This window comes from Schistocerca serialis, unplaced genomic scaffold (assembly GCF_023864345.2).
Source record: "Schistocerca serialis cubense isolate TAMUIC-IGC-003099 unplaced genomic scaffold, iqSchSeri2.2 HiC_scaffold_1402, whole genome shotgun sequence".
Classification (NCBI taxonomy): domain Eukaryota; kingdom Metazoa; phylum Arthropoda; class Insecta; order Orthoptera; family Acrididae; genus Schistocerca; species Schistocerca serialis.
The window spans coordinates 743129-761331 of NW_026047628.1; the positions used below are offsets into that span (position 1 = coordinate 743129).

Sequence of the window (18203 nt, forward strand, 5' to 3'; positions counted from 1 at the left end):
GTCGTGCTGACAATGTAATTAACCAATTTGTCAGGAAGAGTAGGTGCATAGAATTCATCATTTAAAGTACAGAACCACAACTGTAACTTTTTTATATCATGTATATGTGTATAATCAGTTTAAATAAAACTTTCTTACATTTTCCATACGACTTGATTAGCTTTTATTACAGTAAAAGTAACTCACGATATCTTTAGTGAGCCCTCCTTGAGGTTTTTCTGTATCTGCCACTGTCTCATATGAGATATGGTGTAAGTTCTATTGGCCAGCTGTGAGCTGAGGCTCGTGTGCAACAACAAAATCTGTTGGTTGGGCTCAGAGGACACCCTAGGCTCACTTTTTGGCTGTTGACTGAAGAGGCAATGAACATTTGTAAGTGAGGCAAGAGAACATCTTTTAATTTGTAGAGTCAAGCTGTGGATGAACTACTATCACCCAATTTTGAGCAGAGTTTAAGACTCAGATCAGACCTTTCATTAGTTTTGTGACCTCCACTACATATTCTCTGGAAAATGGTAGGGTCCCTATGTAGCAACAATGAGTAAGTTTCTGAGATGTAATCTCACATTTACAAAACTGTAATGCATAGATTCGTGCAGTCTATTACAGAGTTGTCTTTTGTTTGTTTTGAATGGTCAGCAACTGCTTGTCTCAGAGGCTCAAACTGCAGTATGTGACACCAGCAGAGCACAGTAGGGGATGCATAATTACCTACTGAAAGGTAAGCATATTTCATTCAAACCAGTAGAAAATACAAGGTATCGGTAGTCAATCACTTAATGCTCCCAGTATGCACTGTTGCCCCTTTCAGATGCATTGATGAAGCTGCACAATGAGTGAGTGTTAACCATAATGGCACAGTGAGAGGAGGAATATCACACTGGCTGAATGTTTCTCCCCATTGTTGTGGGTTGATCCCAGCAAGCAAAATTATACCATATTGTGAAAATTGTTTTTACCAAGAAATGGTCACAAACAGGGAATGCTGATATTACACATTCACGTCCACAACGCTGGACAAATGATTGCAGTAAGGAAAACATGTTCAGATTGTTGGAACATGATGTGATGATACATCGACATATTCGAAAGAATGGACACCACATATGTAATTAAGGTGATGTCAGCCAATGATCCTTTCAGTGTAGGTGCACACCACACTATCTCTTACAGGAACCAGTGAGACACCATGTGTAAGGAGGATCATGAGCATGAGCACTGCATCAGTGGTGAGTAAGTTCAGAATTTGGGTCTGACAGGAAGCATGCTAGAGTAGACCATGCAGATGTGATGATCACTGCGTCCAGATGGCATAGTTGTCACTGCAACTGCCCAGTCCACATGAGACTTGGGTTCAATTCCTGGTCCAGCACAAATTTTCAACTCTCCTCATTGATGTAAATTAATGCCCACAGACAACTAATGTCTCTACTTCCTTTGTCCCTGAGTCATTGTGGCTGCAGGATCAAAATGCTGTCTGTCCCCTTGGACATGTCCAAAAGAACAGACAACACATGCATATTTGACATGTTGAGGTTAGATATGAATAAAAATTTATTTTGCAGTGATAGTGATTCCTTCCATTTATGTTTAACCAAAAATATGTAACTTTACCTCAGCCTAACTTTCATGACCTTCTTTAGTCAACAATCCCTGCTCCTTGAATGTAGCATTATTGAGCAGCCAAATTCTGCCCGAAATAACACCCATAGCACTCAAAATCAATTAGCATGTATGATATTAGGTTACCGTTACTTGAAACAAAGGTGAAGCCCGTACATTATTTGACTGCTAACAATACCCTGATTTAATCAGGGTTGTTTCAGAATCAAGTTACATATGAAGGGCTTATTTCAATAGTGGTAAAAGTCCATTTTCGTTCATCTTGAGATACAAAGTCCTAAAGTTAAATGAGGCTGAAAAATCTGCAGTTGAGATACCACAAATGTATTCAAGCATATGGCTTTTTGCTAGACATGAACCTTTCTTTCTCTTTGTTTGGATCATTAATTTCAGAAGCATTATAGGCAGAAAAGTGGAGGTAATGGACTTTTACCACTATTGAAATAAGCCCTTCATATGTAGCTCTCGCTCTCCCTCTCGCTCTCTCTCTCATTTTATGATTACATTCCTTCCATGCTTTTGTAGTAGAGAGGTGCAATCCCATATTTTACAAACTTTAAAGTGTATTCGTGGTCTGTTGCACAGATCTTAATTATTTTGAATGAAAAGCTACACAGTGCAATAATGCATTAGCCTCCACTGGTGAAACATCAGAACAATAGCCAGCTACATATATAGCTTTCTCTGTGTGTTTTACTGTTAATTCTTGAATAGTAGTACTGGAATGGATATAATGTGTGCACACTGTGTGCAGATGGAGGAGCTGGCCTCAGTTCACCAACAGCTGAAGATGCGTTTCGCCATATTCAGCAGCATTCACGCCGCTGCCTATTGTAGTAGTGGGGGCCGAGAATCTGGCTCATCACATAGGATGCCTAAGGTGCCACCTATTTTTCCCACTGGCTCTGTTGTCAAGACACCTTGTGGTGTACCCAACGTGGCTGAGTTGTCCTCACCAAGTGGTGAGGGATGGGTCGTAACAGTTAGCGCTGTTTGAGGCAGAGAGTGATGTGGAGGCTGCCTCACCCATTGACCCTGTGAGTGGACTGGCAGGTGTTCATTCATCAGGGTCCAGACAGGCCCAAGTGGAGAGAAGATTTCTAGTTAATCAGGACCTCCAACGTCAAACGCATTATGGAGCTTCTTACGGAAATGGCATCCAGGACTGGAAATTAATCCTATGTGTACTGAATCTGTCTGCCATGGAGCCTCATCTGAGATGTGGAAAATGTCCTGCATGTGGCTACGAAACACACAGGGTGTGGCTGTCTACAAGTTGTGGCTGATGTTGGTGCCAATGATACCCATCGTTTGGGTTCTGAGGCCACCTTCAGTTTATATTGAGAGGTAGCACAAATGGCGAAGAGCCCTTGTGTCACACATGAGTGCATGCAGCACACACAGTTTGTATCAGCATTCCCAGAATTGATTCAAGTCCTTTGGTTTGGCGTGAGTGGAGGGTGTCAACCAAAGGCTTCATCGATTCTCTGACTGCCCAAACTGCAGACTGCTGGAAATGCATTACGAGGTGGAGAATTGTAGAAATACTTGATCGGTCAGTGGTGCACTACACAAAGCAAGTGTTTTTTAGGCTAGGCAATTGTTTGAGGTCCTCTGATGAATGCACACTAGTCAGACTGCATACAAAGTAAAGACCATACTACCATCAACATGTTAACAGTAAATTCTTAATGTATTTGTAGTTCCTGAATGTAATGCCCTCCAAGAAAGTTGTCATGTTCAAAATACTCTTCGACCAAAGCTGGCCGAAACATTGAGCAGAAACCCTTGAAATATTTAGCAAGCCATGGAATGTACACTGAAGAGACAGATGACACACCTGTGGGATGGTAGCATCAGAAGAGTGGAGGGGAGACGAAGGGCAAGAATGAATATGGGTGAAATTTGTGCAATAAATGAAAGCGCATGCTATTGGTGGTAACCCCCAAACAGTAGTGAAAGTAGGATTCTCAGACTCAATAATAGTCTTATATTGCCAACATATATAACTATACTTAAAATACTTTTTGCCACAAATAAGTAGGCAGTTATGCAAACATTCATTTTCATTCCATATGTTTTGTGGATTAGCTATGACTGTTGGACACCATAACAAGAGACGGTACTTGTATAGTTTACAATTTGGTAATGACAGATACATCACACCTATCCATTTGTACCAATCAGTTCTAATGTATCTTACTGTTTTCACGTAATTTAAGGCATAAAGTAATGACTAACTGCATAGCAGAAGTACTAAGTCATTGAAAGGCACATCAACTTTGCTAGCTTTCCCACAGATACTGCTTCAGAACTATGGTCTCATTTTACAGGCTGACTACATTGTGGCAGCACTGTGGAGAAGCAGACTAAACAGTTTCACATGACCAGTAATTATGGGATCCATTTTCATTCTTGCAGCTGAATTGATTTTTTTTTCAAGAGCCATCATACAGCATCACAAATACATTCAAGAAGATTTTTGCACCAACGAGGTATGTCTGTAGTTTTGCACGTATTTCCTGTGACTTTTCTTACAAACTGGAATGACCTTTGCCTGTTTCTATACATGTGCAAACCACTGTTCCACAAATGAACAATTCAGATGGCAGAAAGGTGTCAGTTCAGCACCGTTTTTTGTGTAACTGAATCTGCTAACTACACTTTATGGTCATGTGACCTCTGGTGTGTTCATCATCTAATTTTGGAATGCATTCCATATGGAATTATAAGGATTATAGCTCTGGACTTTACTGCAAAATGCTTCTGCCTTTTTCTAGTACTTGGTGGCTCAATGGGTAATTGTGACACTGCAAATCCAAAGGTCCTTGATCATTGAACAGCAGGTACTTTGTAACTAGTTGGGTAAATCAGTTCAGATGTAGAAAGAGGGTAACAGCACATGGTAGTCAGTAGGACTGTGTGTAGTAGAGAACTCCGGTGTTTAAAACCTCCAGGCTGATGACAGCTTTACCTCTAGTTTATATTTATGTTTACCTTTCTGTCATGTATTCTCTTCATGACACAAGTAGATGACTGATCCTTGGCTCTGTCACATACGCCAGTTAACAACTTATTAGCCTTACAAACGGGCTTTCCAAACTTATTAAGCTTGAGAATGCATTTCACATGGAATCTGCAGCTTGATTACCTTCTTTCTGGCTGCTGTGCATGTACGTTTGCATTAAAACTGTGCAAGCCACCAAACGGTGCATCGTGGATGGCATCTATTACCACAGCAACAACAATTACTACTACTAGGCACTTCTATGGTGTTCTGTACATAGTGTCCCTTACAAATGAACCACTGTTTTTCAAATACAAAAAAAGTTGATTATTCCCCATCCTACTACCATCCTTATGTGTTTGTTCCACTTTGTATCACTTCGCAATGTTATGGTTGAAATGGCTCTGAGCACTATGGAACTTAACTTCTGAGGCCATCAGTCCCCTAGAACTTAGAACTACTTAAACCTAACTAACCCAAGGACATCACACACATCCATGCCCAATGCAGGATTCGAACCTGCAACTGTAGCGGACGCACGGTTCCAGACTGTAACGCCTAGAACCGCTCGGCGATTCCGGCCGGCCTCTGCAATGTTATACCTAAACATTTTATTGACCAGACTGTCAATCTGTAGAGTACTGATGTTGTATACAACATTATGGGATTTTTTTTCCTACTCATCGGCAGTTACTTGAATATTTCTGCATCTGCCATTCATCACACCACATAAAAAGTTTGTCCAAGTCATTTTGTATCCTCGTAGTCACTTAGTGATGATCCTTCCCCACACACAATGCCATTAGCAAACAGGCACAGAATGCTGCTCATGAGATCATTTCATATATAGATATGGCACCATTCTCTGTGGCACTATTGATGATACTCTTGTCTCTGAAAAAACAGTTGCTGTTGAGATGAAAGTACTGGCCTCTGTTACTTGAGAGGTCTTTGCACCATTCATATATCGGGAAACCTATTCCATATGCTCATACCTCTATTTACAGTATGCAGTGGTGCACTGTTCAAATGCTTTCTGGAAATATAGGAATGTGGAATCTAGCCTGTTGCCAATCATCCATGGTTCACAGTATGTAATTTGATAGATGACTAAGATGAGTATTGCAAAAAATCAATGCTGATTTGTGGATAAAAACTTTTCTGCCTTAAAGAAATTAATTATATTTGAACTGAGGATATGTTCAGGAACTCTGGAGCAAATAATCATTATGATATTGTTCTTTAATTTTGCAGGTACATTCTTTTACCATTTTTATATACAGAAGCCACCTGAACTTTTTCCCAGCTGCCTGACTCTTTGCACTAGGCGAGAGATTTGTAATAAATGCAAGCTAAGTATGAGACCAATGCTGTAGAGTACTCTCTGGACAAATGATTTGTGATTCTGTTTGGACATGGCAACTATTATGTTTTCAACTCTTCCAGTTGCTTCTCTACTCCAGGGATCCTATTACTATGTTCCTAATACACGAGTCTGTGTGACAGTGAAACAACAATATGTTGGTATGATCCTCCTGCACAAACTTGATAACTAAATGCAGAGAGGGGTTAGTGACCACCCTCTGCTTTCCTCCAAAGCCACACCAGACCGGTCAATGACTGCCTGGATAGAAGTCTTTGACCAGAAATGTCTCATGTTCTCTGTAAAATCTGTTGCTTATGTATGATGATGGTAGTTGTATGCTTCACGCATAGATCTTTTTACAGACAGAAGAATTTCCATTAGCACTTGCCTGTCACCAGTGTGCATACTTTTTTGAACTGAGTGTACAACAGTCTGCTTCCTCAGTGTTTTCTGAATTCTGACATTAAACCACAGTGGGTCTTTCCTGTCTGTAATCCAGTTACTCACCACATACATATTCAGCGTGTGATTTACAGTCCATTTAGCGTTTGTCCATCTTCCTCTATGTAAATCATATTGGAAGTAAATGACATTCTCATTGTTTAAATGGGATGCTAACAACTACTTAACTCTTTCTAGCAAATCTATTCACCTAGCCCTCTTAAAGGATTCATTAACTTCATTTACCATCCAGAATGAGATTTTCACTCTGCAGCAGAGTGTGCGCTGATATAAAACTTCCTGGCAGATTAAAACTGTGTGCCGGACCGAGACTCGAACTCAGGACCTTTGCCTTTCGCGGGCAAGTGCTCTACCATCTGAACTACCCAAGCACCACTCACGCCCCGTCCTCACAGCTTTACTTCTGCCAGTACTTCGTCTCCTACCTTCCAAGCTTTACAGAAGCTCTCCTGCAAACCTTGCAGAAGTAAAGCTGCGAGGACAGGGCGTGAGTCGTGCTTGGGTAGCTCAGATGGTAGAGTACTTGCCCGTGAAAGGCAAAGGTTCCGAGTTCAAGTCTCAGTCCAGCACACAATTTTTAATCTGCCAGGAAGTTTCATTTACCACTGTTGCTGTGCTGGCATCATGATCACTAGCCCCTCTCTGTACTAATACCATCTGTAAGGACAAGCCTTTTTATAGTTGCAGGATTTCAACTATTTCAATTTTGTGTGAGCAATTAAACTAGCAGCTTACGACAGCTTTCAGAAAACTGTTCAAAAGTACTTTACAAGACTGCCTGTCCATACCACTTGCAATGTATGCACAGACATCTTAGTCTCTACTCAGTAGGTTAGGATCACCTACTTTTTCTGCACTACTTTGTGTAGATTTTTCTTGAATAATTCTGTAACTGTCACAGCAGTATCACGTGGCGAATAAAAACATCCAATGCTGGAGTTCACATACATGGAACCATTAAGGGAACTACTCATTAAAACAGGAAATCATAGCTTGAGTCTTCAGACTTGGTACCAATTTTCATATAACTTCATCAATGCTATCTCATTTAATTTTTATTTGTACTTATAATGTAAAGAAGCAACTCTACAAACTCACAAGCTAAACTACTTCACCTGCTCAAAGATAATGTTTAAATACATATGGGTAAAGTGTAACAAAATATTCTATTTTACCGGTTTCCTCGTTTCCAACCTGGAGCATACTGTAATACTGTCACCCTTGTTATCTTTACCCTAAAGCAAAAACAGGACTGCTAAAGTGAATACACACACAATTGATTACCATCTCATTATTTTCATCACAGCTCAACAAGATTACTTCCATGTAGTCATATAAATTCTAAAATTACCTCTTTATTCACACCCTCCTCCAACTCTTCTTTTACATTCATGCTGCATGGATAATCTTGCGCCTGTGGCAAAAATAACAAACTGTAATAAGTACTTTTAAGCAGTCACAGTCCTCCCACATTATATAAAATGTATCACACAGATAAACCCCAACCATCACACTACTTTATAACTAAATAGTAGTTATTGTTAAGTGTTCTCTTTTGAGTTCAAAATTCTCAGTGATGAGTTCACTATGGTATAGTTCACTGGGAGGCAGCAAAAAATTGTAAGACTGATTAATGACAACGCCTTTGAAAATTCATTATGACCTTTCATTTCAGCCTTCTCCCTATGCTATTGTTTTCAATCATATTTTCTAGCTTCATTATCTACATATGCATATAATGGTAGTGTAATGAAGTAAAATAGCACAGCTACTACCTGAAACAATGACTTCAATGTTGTTCATAAAATCGATGTTGTTCATATCAAATTACAATACAGTTTACACCAACTGTGTGGGGGAGAAGAAACTGGACTGTCAAGTGCCACATCACTCATACTACTTTTATGATTAGAATAATAAAATGTCTAGAACAGTTACATCAAAACCTTGTTGCACTGAATGCTTATTTATGATAAAATTATTAAACGCACACACCCTACGTTGGCACACTACTTAATATTATTCTAACTTCATGAATTCCTTTTGGTGGGACAAGCACGTTTCTAACGGAACAAAAAGAGAGAGTAGGCTACAGGCTACATCAGTCCTATTCTATGGATCTGAACTATGGGTTTTACTTGCTGATCTCAAAAGAAGACAAAGTTCTGGAAATATTATTTATGGAACAGCACCAGCATATCAAGTCTGAAAAACCCATAATGTCAAAGGAAGTGCTGGAATGAGAACAAATGAAACAGTGATAGCATAGGACGAAAATCATTAAACTGATATTGGAATCTGTTGAGGATGTTAGATAATTAGCAGCCAAAGAATAATTTTTTATTGGAAATCATTTTACTGATAGAAACAAAGTAGACCACTTAACTTTCAGAAAGAGTATATCAACAAAATAATGAAGCAAAATGGTGTACGCAAAGAAGATGCCTTGAAGAGAGATGCTGGGCAGAAGATAGAAAGAATACAGCAACATGTTATTAATTGACCTTTGTATTAATTAACTGCCTACAATAATACTAATATACTAGTACAAATAATGATCATTATGATTTTATTATTATTACTATCTGAGGCATGGTGGGCTACCTCTTTGAATTCCCATCCTGCACCTGGTGATGTCACTTCTTTGGCTTGGAGCTCGGGGTACCATGGGGCACAATAAGAGCCACGCAGGGTACATCGACAGTATTTGACATTCAGCCATAATTGACAGAATGGAGTGACTAGTAGCAATTCAAAAGTTCTGTCAAGTTATTAATTGCAGGCACAGGTGTTAATGAAAGACAGTACATTGGTGTGGTCTTGGCTATCTGTATTTGCTATTTGTTCTTCTCTGTGGAAGTCACATTATGCAACAAGCTTTCTCATCTGAAAAACTGCCCGATTTCAGTTGTGTTACATGACTTAATACCTTGTGGCATTGCCTTGGAAGGGGTTAGGGTAGTGTCTAGCAACTAGACAAGCTTGTTATTGGTATTCTGTTCCCCATGTTCAGCAGTGGATTCGATGATTTGGTAATCCTGAATACTGTTTTAAGTGTGACCATGTTTAACCTTAGACCGAGTTTTTGATGAGACTCATCTGACGAGTCCATTGATCTACCCAACTATCGTGGCCGTGCAGTTGTATTAAGTGAGAATGACAGTGGAATTTCGATGCTCCTTAGTCTGCTCCAGTTTTCTACTGTTGTGGCACACTTTGACTGTTTTGGACTTGGACTCAGGGCATGCTTATCATGCTGTGGCTGTTAACATTGCCTCTGTATATCAGCCTCAGGGAGTTCACCACTGCCAGCTACCGATAGGCTGCCTTCACTCAAGTTACGTAAATCACTATTCGAAATTTGTACTAAAATTTTGTACATTTTGATTTTTGGGGGCTTGTTGGGTCGAGTGCCTTTGTTGTACATACTGTCGAGCACTGTTAGAATGGTCACATGCTGATCATCTCTATGTGAATCACATGTCACATTCAGATGTCATCCAGACTTGTGAAAATATAGCCTGTTGGTAAGTAACTAGCACATTTGACGCTCAGAGACTGGAAAAAGGAAAAGTGTGTAAAACCATTAAGTGTTACTGAGCTCTGAATGTTTTTCGTGTTCGTTCACTGGCCATTTGTGAGGTGGAGAGTGAAAGAAATTTAGTCTCAGGGTGAGTTACTGCTTACCAGATTTATTTGTTGAAGTGTTTGTTATTTTAAAGTTGTCATGGAATGAGCTTTTCTCACCTGTTATTTATTTACTGCTACAAGTAGGTTCTGACTACTAATTACTGGTTTTCCTTTTTAAAGGGTGTTCTTGAGCTGCTGTGCATGCACATTCACATACTGAATCACTTAGGGATTTTCTACAGTATGCATTAGAATTTTCACTGTGTCTGAAGCCAGTTATATCGATCTGTGCATGCTCATTCTCTTGTTAATTACTTAACTGCTCACTGGTGCAAGATTTAGAGAGACTTGCTCTGTCTGCCTGAAGGTAGCTCTAGAAATCAGTGCACCTGTTTACTTTATTAAATTATCTAGATGCACTTTGAGGTGTATTTTAAGAATTTCCTTTTTCTAAGGGTCCCGAGGCAGCTATAAATTGCTCTGTCTTCCAGTATAGCTATTCAGTTTTAACCTTTGAGATGAGTTATGCTTCTGTGTTGTATTAAAGAGCCATCTGTTTCCAGATAATTATTTGTTCATTTGTTGAAGCATTTTCTCATTTGCGGTTTCTGAAGATGGAAATTTTGAATCTAAAATCTAAGAACTGTGTCAGACACAGCTTTAGTCGTTAACTATTGCCTTATTTAAATTGTCACTAAACTAAGGTGTGTAATGTCTTAAATTTGAAAGTTCGGAGTGTTGCTTGTAATCCTGCTAATGTATCTGACTTTAGTTATTTTTCTTAAATAAAAACATTTTAATAAACAATGGAGACTCATGTGAATCCCAACCCATCAGGTCCTTCCACTTAATTTCCCCTTTTCCTGCTGGATGTTTGGTTGGTAACAGAGTATGGTTATTTTCCTGGAAATAAAGGGGGAAGGTGTCATACTGTCATTCACCACGAGGTGTGTGTTTGCAGGTATCCACTGCGGAACATGGGGTCCCACAACTGTCCCAGTTTGTCCTCACTGAAAAATCAACAGTTTATCTACGAATTAAAAGTTTGTCAGCTTCCATGTAAGGGCGGTGTGCCCAACTTGTGGACGACCCCTTATGTGATTAGTACCAACTGCACCATGGAGGTATATGTTGCACTAGCTGCCTGAGCTCCGGCCATGACAATCTTGTGTCAGAATGTAGTGTGTTTAGAAAGTAGTCAGCCCCATCATACGCAAATACATATAATTCAGGCACAATTGATCCATTGGGATAATCACTTGTGTGGTACTGCACAATGTAATCTCTATTCTGAGCAGATTACATTAGCTCTGCAGTTACAGGGACAGCTGCATTTATTTAGACAAATTAGGAGCAATAGGTGGTGAACAAGATTCTCCCACCGATATATAACTGCTGGAAGTAGTAGGAATGCTACGGACACCTTTAAGGACATCAGGAGAATTCATTTGGGAAATTACCATACCAAATATTGTTACTGCTGCAAGCTATAATGGAACTTTCAATGTAGAATTTAAAGACAGGTAAAATCCATCATATGGATCATAGTCAAATTTATGTTCCATGATGACACTTTGGCCATTACTGACAATGTTGTTGTTCAGACGCTGTACCCCCTGTGTTAAGCCATGTTTTCAATCAAATTTTACATGAAAGTGCAACATCAAGGGAGTTGTAAAAATCAATTATTGGCCTGAAATTCTCACCTCATATTAAGAGGCTACTCAGGCATAAACATTTTTGGCTATTGCAGTTTCCTCATGAACCTTTTCCCAGGTTCATAGATGAATGCATATGGCCATTCCATACCTGGAATTGCATGTCACAGAGATACAAATACTCAATAATATATAACAGAAAATGTGGCCACAGGACTGTTCATGGATTACCTTCGCTAATAAATGCACATCTTTTACTGAATTAGAGGCTTTGGTGTCCGCTATTTAAGTCCGAGTTTCGCAGACCAGCAGTGATGGGGGTTTAAGTGTCATTATCAGGATGGGGATTGAGATTCCAAGCAATTTAAAAGGGGACCACCCATAAGGAAAAAGTGTAGGATGTGTTTCCAGTGTAACAAAGAGGGGCATTTTGTATGGCGATGTCTGGTTACATGGAAGGAGAATCAAAAAGCCGACATCACACAGAATGGAAGAGGCACGGAAGTGTTCTACTGCCTAGGGGCTGGATCTGTGCCAAGTCCGAGGTACGGGAACCCCTGCCTTATTTTTGGGTACAACTTAACCAGGAACGAATGTGCGCCCTCCTCAACTCTGGTAGTTCAGTTTCTCGTTTAGATTATCTGTGGCATTTGAAGTTCTGCCATACCTGTGAATTGCCTTGTTTGCATCCGTCCTCCCAATGTTGAGCTCTCACTGGGCACATGTTGCCTCTGGTTGGCAAAACTGAGTACTGGAAAATTTTCTTGGCCTGTGAAGTGGATAGTAACTAAATATCTTTCAGTGAACTTAATTTTGCAGTGTGTTTTTGTAAGTGGTAGTGGGTTTGTGCTAGTTTGTCAGGACTGGGTTGTTTATTTTAAATTTAACCCAGCTGAAACATTCACATTGTGCTCCTGTCAGGTTGCCACAGGAATTCATAGTGTGTTACCGTAATGTTTGCCATTTCAGCTCAGTCACCTTCATCCAGTAGAGGTGATGCTGGTACTGGAAGTTTTTGATCGGTTACCACAGATGTTAACTAACAGATTGGACATCACTGATAAAATCCAGTACAAGATTTGCCTTATAAATGACATTCCGGAGAGGTTTTCTCCATGAAGGATGATATGTATGTGTATATGTATATGTATATGTACTTTGATTAATAACGTGTTGTTCAATGCGGTTATCAGGACCTCAACTTCAGCCTATGCTTCTACCATATTCTCAGTATCTATGGGCAGCAGTGGGGTGTTTCATCCTGTTATGGGTTATTGTGCAGTTAATGAGAACGTAGTTTTGGAATCTGTGCCACTTCCCAATCTGCATAATTCTTTTACTTGGTTCAGTCAGGCTCAGTATTTTGCTGTCCTGGATCTCAATCTCGCATATTATCAGATCATGTTAACAGAGGATTCCAAGTATATTACTGCCTGCTGTACAGATTGAAACCTCCACAATTTTAACAGGGTGTCCTTTGGTTTTTCAACGGGAGTTACCATTATGTCTTGCCTTCTAGATTGTGTTTTTGGTGATGTCACATTCAAGTGTGTGTCTAATTATCTAGATGGCATGGTTGTTTACAGTTCTAGTCTGTCTGAAAACCTGCAACATCTTGAGGCAGTTCTGGTTCACCAGAGGGAGGTGGGACTTACTGTGAAACCATCTGAAATGACACTCGCACATAAGTTTCATCCTTGGGACATCTTAGTTTCACTGATTGGGTTGAAATTGACCAGGAGCATACTAGTGATTTGTGAAAATTTCCAGCTCCTAGAAATAAGAAAGGTGTGGCACGGTTCATAGGCATGACAAATTTTTTTCGAAAGTCTGTGCCGAATTTTATTAAATTAGGGGGGGTGCCTTAATGATTTAAGAAATTTCATATGGGATGAAAGTCATCCAGAATCTTCTGAAGCCATTAAGCTGGTGCTTAGTAACCCACTAGTATTAGACATACCAAATTTTGAGATCGTGTTCTTGCAGACAGACACCTAATTCTTCTGGAGTAGAAAGTGGTAGCTGTCCTCCTGCAGGAACGGAATGGTAGGGGAGGTGTTGCATGTTGATGCCCTATAGCAATGCACTTTCACCTGCGGGGATGAAATATTCTATGTATGAATGGGAAGCTTTGGCGGTTATGTTTGCTCTTAAGAAATTCAGATTTTATTTTGAACACCAGGAATTTTGTTTAGAGACTGACAATCAAGCTCTTAGTTAGGTTGTGGCTCATTATTTCCCTAATACCGTCTTAGGCATTTATAAAACTGTTGTCAAGATCAGACGACACATCACCTGGTCCTCCCTGTATAAGCAAGCCTGGAGGTTGGTGGGGTCAAGATCACTCAACATGTCACCTGGTCCTCCCTGAATAAGGCTGTCCAGAGGTTGGTGGAGGAGTGTGAGAGCGGTAAGGGAGCTGAGCCCAACTTGAATTCCCTCAAGTGGCTTTTAGAGTCTACCCATTAGGAATGCCTGATGGATTAACTTTGTATGGATTATATAGGTCCACTTCATCAAGTGTGTGTGTGTATTAGGCACCTACTAGTTATCACGGATGACTTTTCTCATTTTTTTGACACATTCCGAGCAGAGAAATGACCATCCTGGCAGCTGGCCAGCATTTGTTATGAATTTTTTCTGTTTCCAGGCCACCGAGGATGTTTGATAGCTTCTGTTTCCCAGCTATTTGTGAGGTTCTGCTTTGACAATGGAATTAAAGATGTGACCACAAATCCTTTTACCAGCATACTTTGCTGACCAGGTGAACTGCAAGTTGAAGGCTGTGCTTATCTTTCACAACAAGGCTCAGACAACATGGCTCAATTTTATCTTTAACACTGCACAACCCAAGTCCCTGGAGGCTGCTCCAGTATCCCTTATGTTAGCACATCCAGTCAATTTTCCTTTTGTCAACCTGTAGTCAATCAATGATTTGCTTCAAGAACAAGTCACCCTAGCAGTAACACAGCGCAACTGGAGCCAGGCTAGACATAATACCAAAATTGCCTGTCACAGGTTATCCATCTGTTACAGTCAGGGGCTAAATGGTTCATTGGAAAGGCTGGGGACACAGTGTTAGTCCGAAACCCTAATATTGCTGAAAAGGGGGAGTTAGGGTTCGATAGCAAGCTAGCTTCTCAGTTGTTGGGACGCTGTTAGATTGTCAGAGTGGTGAGCTCGGCAAACCTATTGGTTCTGAATTTATAGATGAGTAAAGCCTCACACATGCACATTATTCATATCAAGGAGACGCATATGTAAAGGGCTCCTTAATAGTGGGGAAGGAGGATTTTGGTTTGGCGGAGGAGGCTGAACCACGGTGGGCTCCCTCTTCGAATTCGTGCCCCATGTGCCTCGCAGATGTCACTTCTCACAGCTCACAGCTCGTGACACCAGTGGGCATTGTGGAGCAACAATGGGTGTAGAGGAACAGCACTGGATCTCATGGGCAGTCAGTGTCTTGAAGCTGGACTGGAGGGTGAGTCATGCAGGGCTCGTGGGCAGCACGTACTGTTTAGCTGAACTTTATGTGGCAGTATCATTATACCATCACAATCATTACAATAAAACAATCTTCTTTCAATAATGGTAACTGCCATAGGCTGATCAGCTCAAGATTATCATCACTCATCTAAAAGCTGGTATGTACACCTCTGGCACAGACAACAGTAGGGAGACATAGTGGCACAGAAGCAATGAGGCCTTCATATATCACAGGAGGAAGTTGGAACCATATTTATACAATCAGGTCACCTCATTCCCATTAATTCTGGAAGGGGGGATGATCTCTGACGTTATGTTAAATCACATCCCAGATCTGTTCGGCCAGGTTCAGGGCTGGTGAGTTGGGTGGCCAACACATCAATTGGAACTCACCACTGTGTTCCTGAAACCACTCTATCACACACTCATGGCATTGTGAAATGGTGCATTGTTTTCATGAAAAATGCCACTGCCAGTGGGAAACATGATCGTCATGAAGGAGTGGACCTAACATGAACCATGGACTGTGGCACTGGTAGCGAGGCTTGCATGCCTCAGCGATACAGATAGTCGTTCCGTAGGTGCAACCCCAATGGAGGGGTATCTGTTGTGGGGCCAGACAAACATGTGGTCCTTTAAGAGGGGCAGTAGTCTTTTCAGTAGTTGCAGAGGCGACAGTCAGGATGAATGACTGATCTGGTCTTGTAACATTAAACAAAACAGCCTTGCTGTGCTGGTACTGTAAACGGATGAAAGCAAGGGGAAACAATAGCCGTAATTTTTCACGAGGGGATGCAACTTTACTGTTCATTAAATGATGATGGTGTCCTCTTGGGTAAAATATTCCGGAAGTCAAATAGTCCCATATTCAGATCTCCAGGGTGACATCGTTATCAGGAGGCAGAAAACTTATGTTCTACAAATTGGAACATGGAATGTCAGACCCTTTAATCAGGCAGGCAGGTTAGAAAATTTAAAAAGGGAAATGGGTAGGGTAAAGATAAATATGGTGGGAATTGGTTAAGTTTGATGGCATGAGGAATAACACTTCTGGTCAGATTAATACAGGATTATAAATACAAAATCATATAGGGGCAATGGAGGACTGGGTTTAAAAATGAATAAAAAACAGGAGTGCGGGTAAGATACTATGAACAGCATAGTGAATGCAGTAATCTAGCCAAGATAGACACAAAGCCCACACTTACCACAGTAGTACAAGTTCATATGCCAACCTGGTCCCCAGATGATGAAGAGATTAAAGAAATGTATGATGAGATAAAAGAAATTATTCAGATAACGAAGGGAGACAAAAATTGAATAGACATAGGGGATTGGAATTCAATAGTAGGAAAAGGGAGAGAAGGAAAAGTAGGAGGTGAATATGGAATGTGGGTAAGGATTGAAAGAGGAAGCCGTCTGGTAGAATTTTGCACAGAGCACAACTTCATCATACACTATGTGCTCAAAAGCATCGGGCCACCCCCAAAAACTTACTTTTTCGTATTTGGTGCATTGTGCTGCCACCTACTCCATATCAGAGACCTCAGTAGTCATTATACATCGTGAGAGAACAAAATGGGGTGCTCCGCGGAGCTCATTGACTTTGAATGTGGTCAGGTGTTAGGGTGTCATATGTCTGTATGCGAGCTTTCCACACTCCTGAACATTCCTGCGTCCACTGTTTCTGATGAGATAGTGAAGTGGAAGCATGAAGGGACACATGCAGCACAAAAGCATACAGGCCAATCTTGTCTGCTGACTGAAAGATACTCCCGACATTTGGAGAAGGCTGTAATGTGTAATAGGCAGATATCTATCCAGACCTGAAAGAACTGCAAAAAGGTAGGAATTGTAAGAGAAAGTGGATAAAGTGAAAGGATCAGAGATTGTAGAGTGTTTCAGAAAGCACTAGGGAACCATTGACAAGGACATGGGTAAGAGATACAGCAGAAGAGGAAGGGTAGCTTTGAGAGATTACTAGTGAAAGTAGCAGAGGATCAAGTAGGTAAAAAGACGAGGCTAGTAGAAATCCTTGGGTAACAGAGGAGATACTGAATTTAATAGATGAATGGTGAAAATATAAAAATGCAGTAAATGAAGCAGGCTGAAAGGAATACAAACGTCTCAAAAATGAGATCGACAGGAAGTGCAAAATGGCTCAGCAGGGATGGTAACAGGACAAATTTAAGGATGTAGAGGCATATATGACTAGGGGTAAGACAGACACTGCCTACTGGAATACTGAAGAGACCTATAGAGGGTCTATACAAGGGCGATGCACTTGCGGGCAATATTTTGAAAATGGAAGAGAACGTAGATGAGGATGAAATGGGAGATACGATACTGCGTGAAGAATTTGACAGTGCTGAAAGACATAAGTTGAAACAAGGCCCTGGGAGGAGACAACATCCATTAAAACTACTGATAGCCTTGGGACAGCCAGCCTTGAAAAAACTCTGCCATCTGGTCAGAAAAATGTATGAGACAGGCAAAATACCCCCAGACTTCAAGAAGAATATAATAATTGCAATCCCAAAGAAAACAAATGTTGACAGGCGTGAAAATTACCGATCTATCAGTTTAATAAGTCATGGCTGTAGAATACTAACATGAATTCTTTACAGTCGAATGGAAAAACTGGTAGGTGCCGACCTCAGGGAAGATTAGTTTTGATTCCGTAGAAACGTTGGAACACATGAGGCAATACCGCCCCTATGATTTATCTTAGATGATAGATGAAGGAAAGGCAAACCTACATTTCTAGTATTTGTAAACTTGAAGAAGCTTTCGACAATGTTGACTGGCATACTCTCTTTCAATTCTGAAGGTGGCAGTCGTCAAATGCAGGGAGTGAAAGGCTGTTTACAATTTGTACAGAAACCACATGGCAGTTATAAAAGGGGAGGAGCGAAAGGGAAGCAGTGGTTGGGAAGGGAGTGAGACAGGGTTTTAGCCTATCCCTGATATC

At 40.6% G+C, this 18203-nt stretch overlaps 1 protein-coding gene across 1 annotated transcript in view; it reads right to left on the reverse strand.

Moving 5' to 3' along the window:
* Window positions 1-18203, reverse strand: part of LOC126442757 (zinc finger protein 708-like) — a 102879-nt gene that overhangs the window by 78291 nt on the left and 6385 nt on the right. The window contains exon 3 of the mRNA XM_050090791.1: window positions 7810-7872. Coding sequence (XP_049946748.1) covers window positions 7810-7872 — 63 coding nt within the window. The remainder of the gene's footprint in view (window positions 1-7809; window positions 7873-18203) is intronic.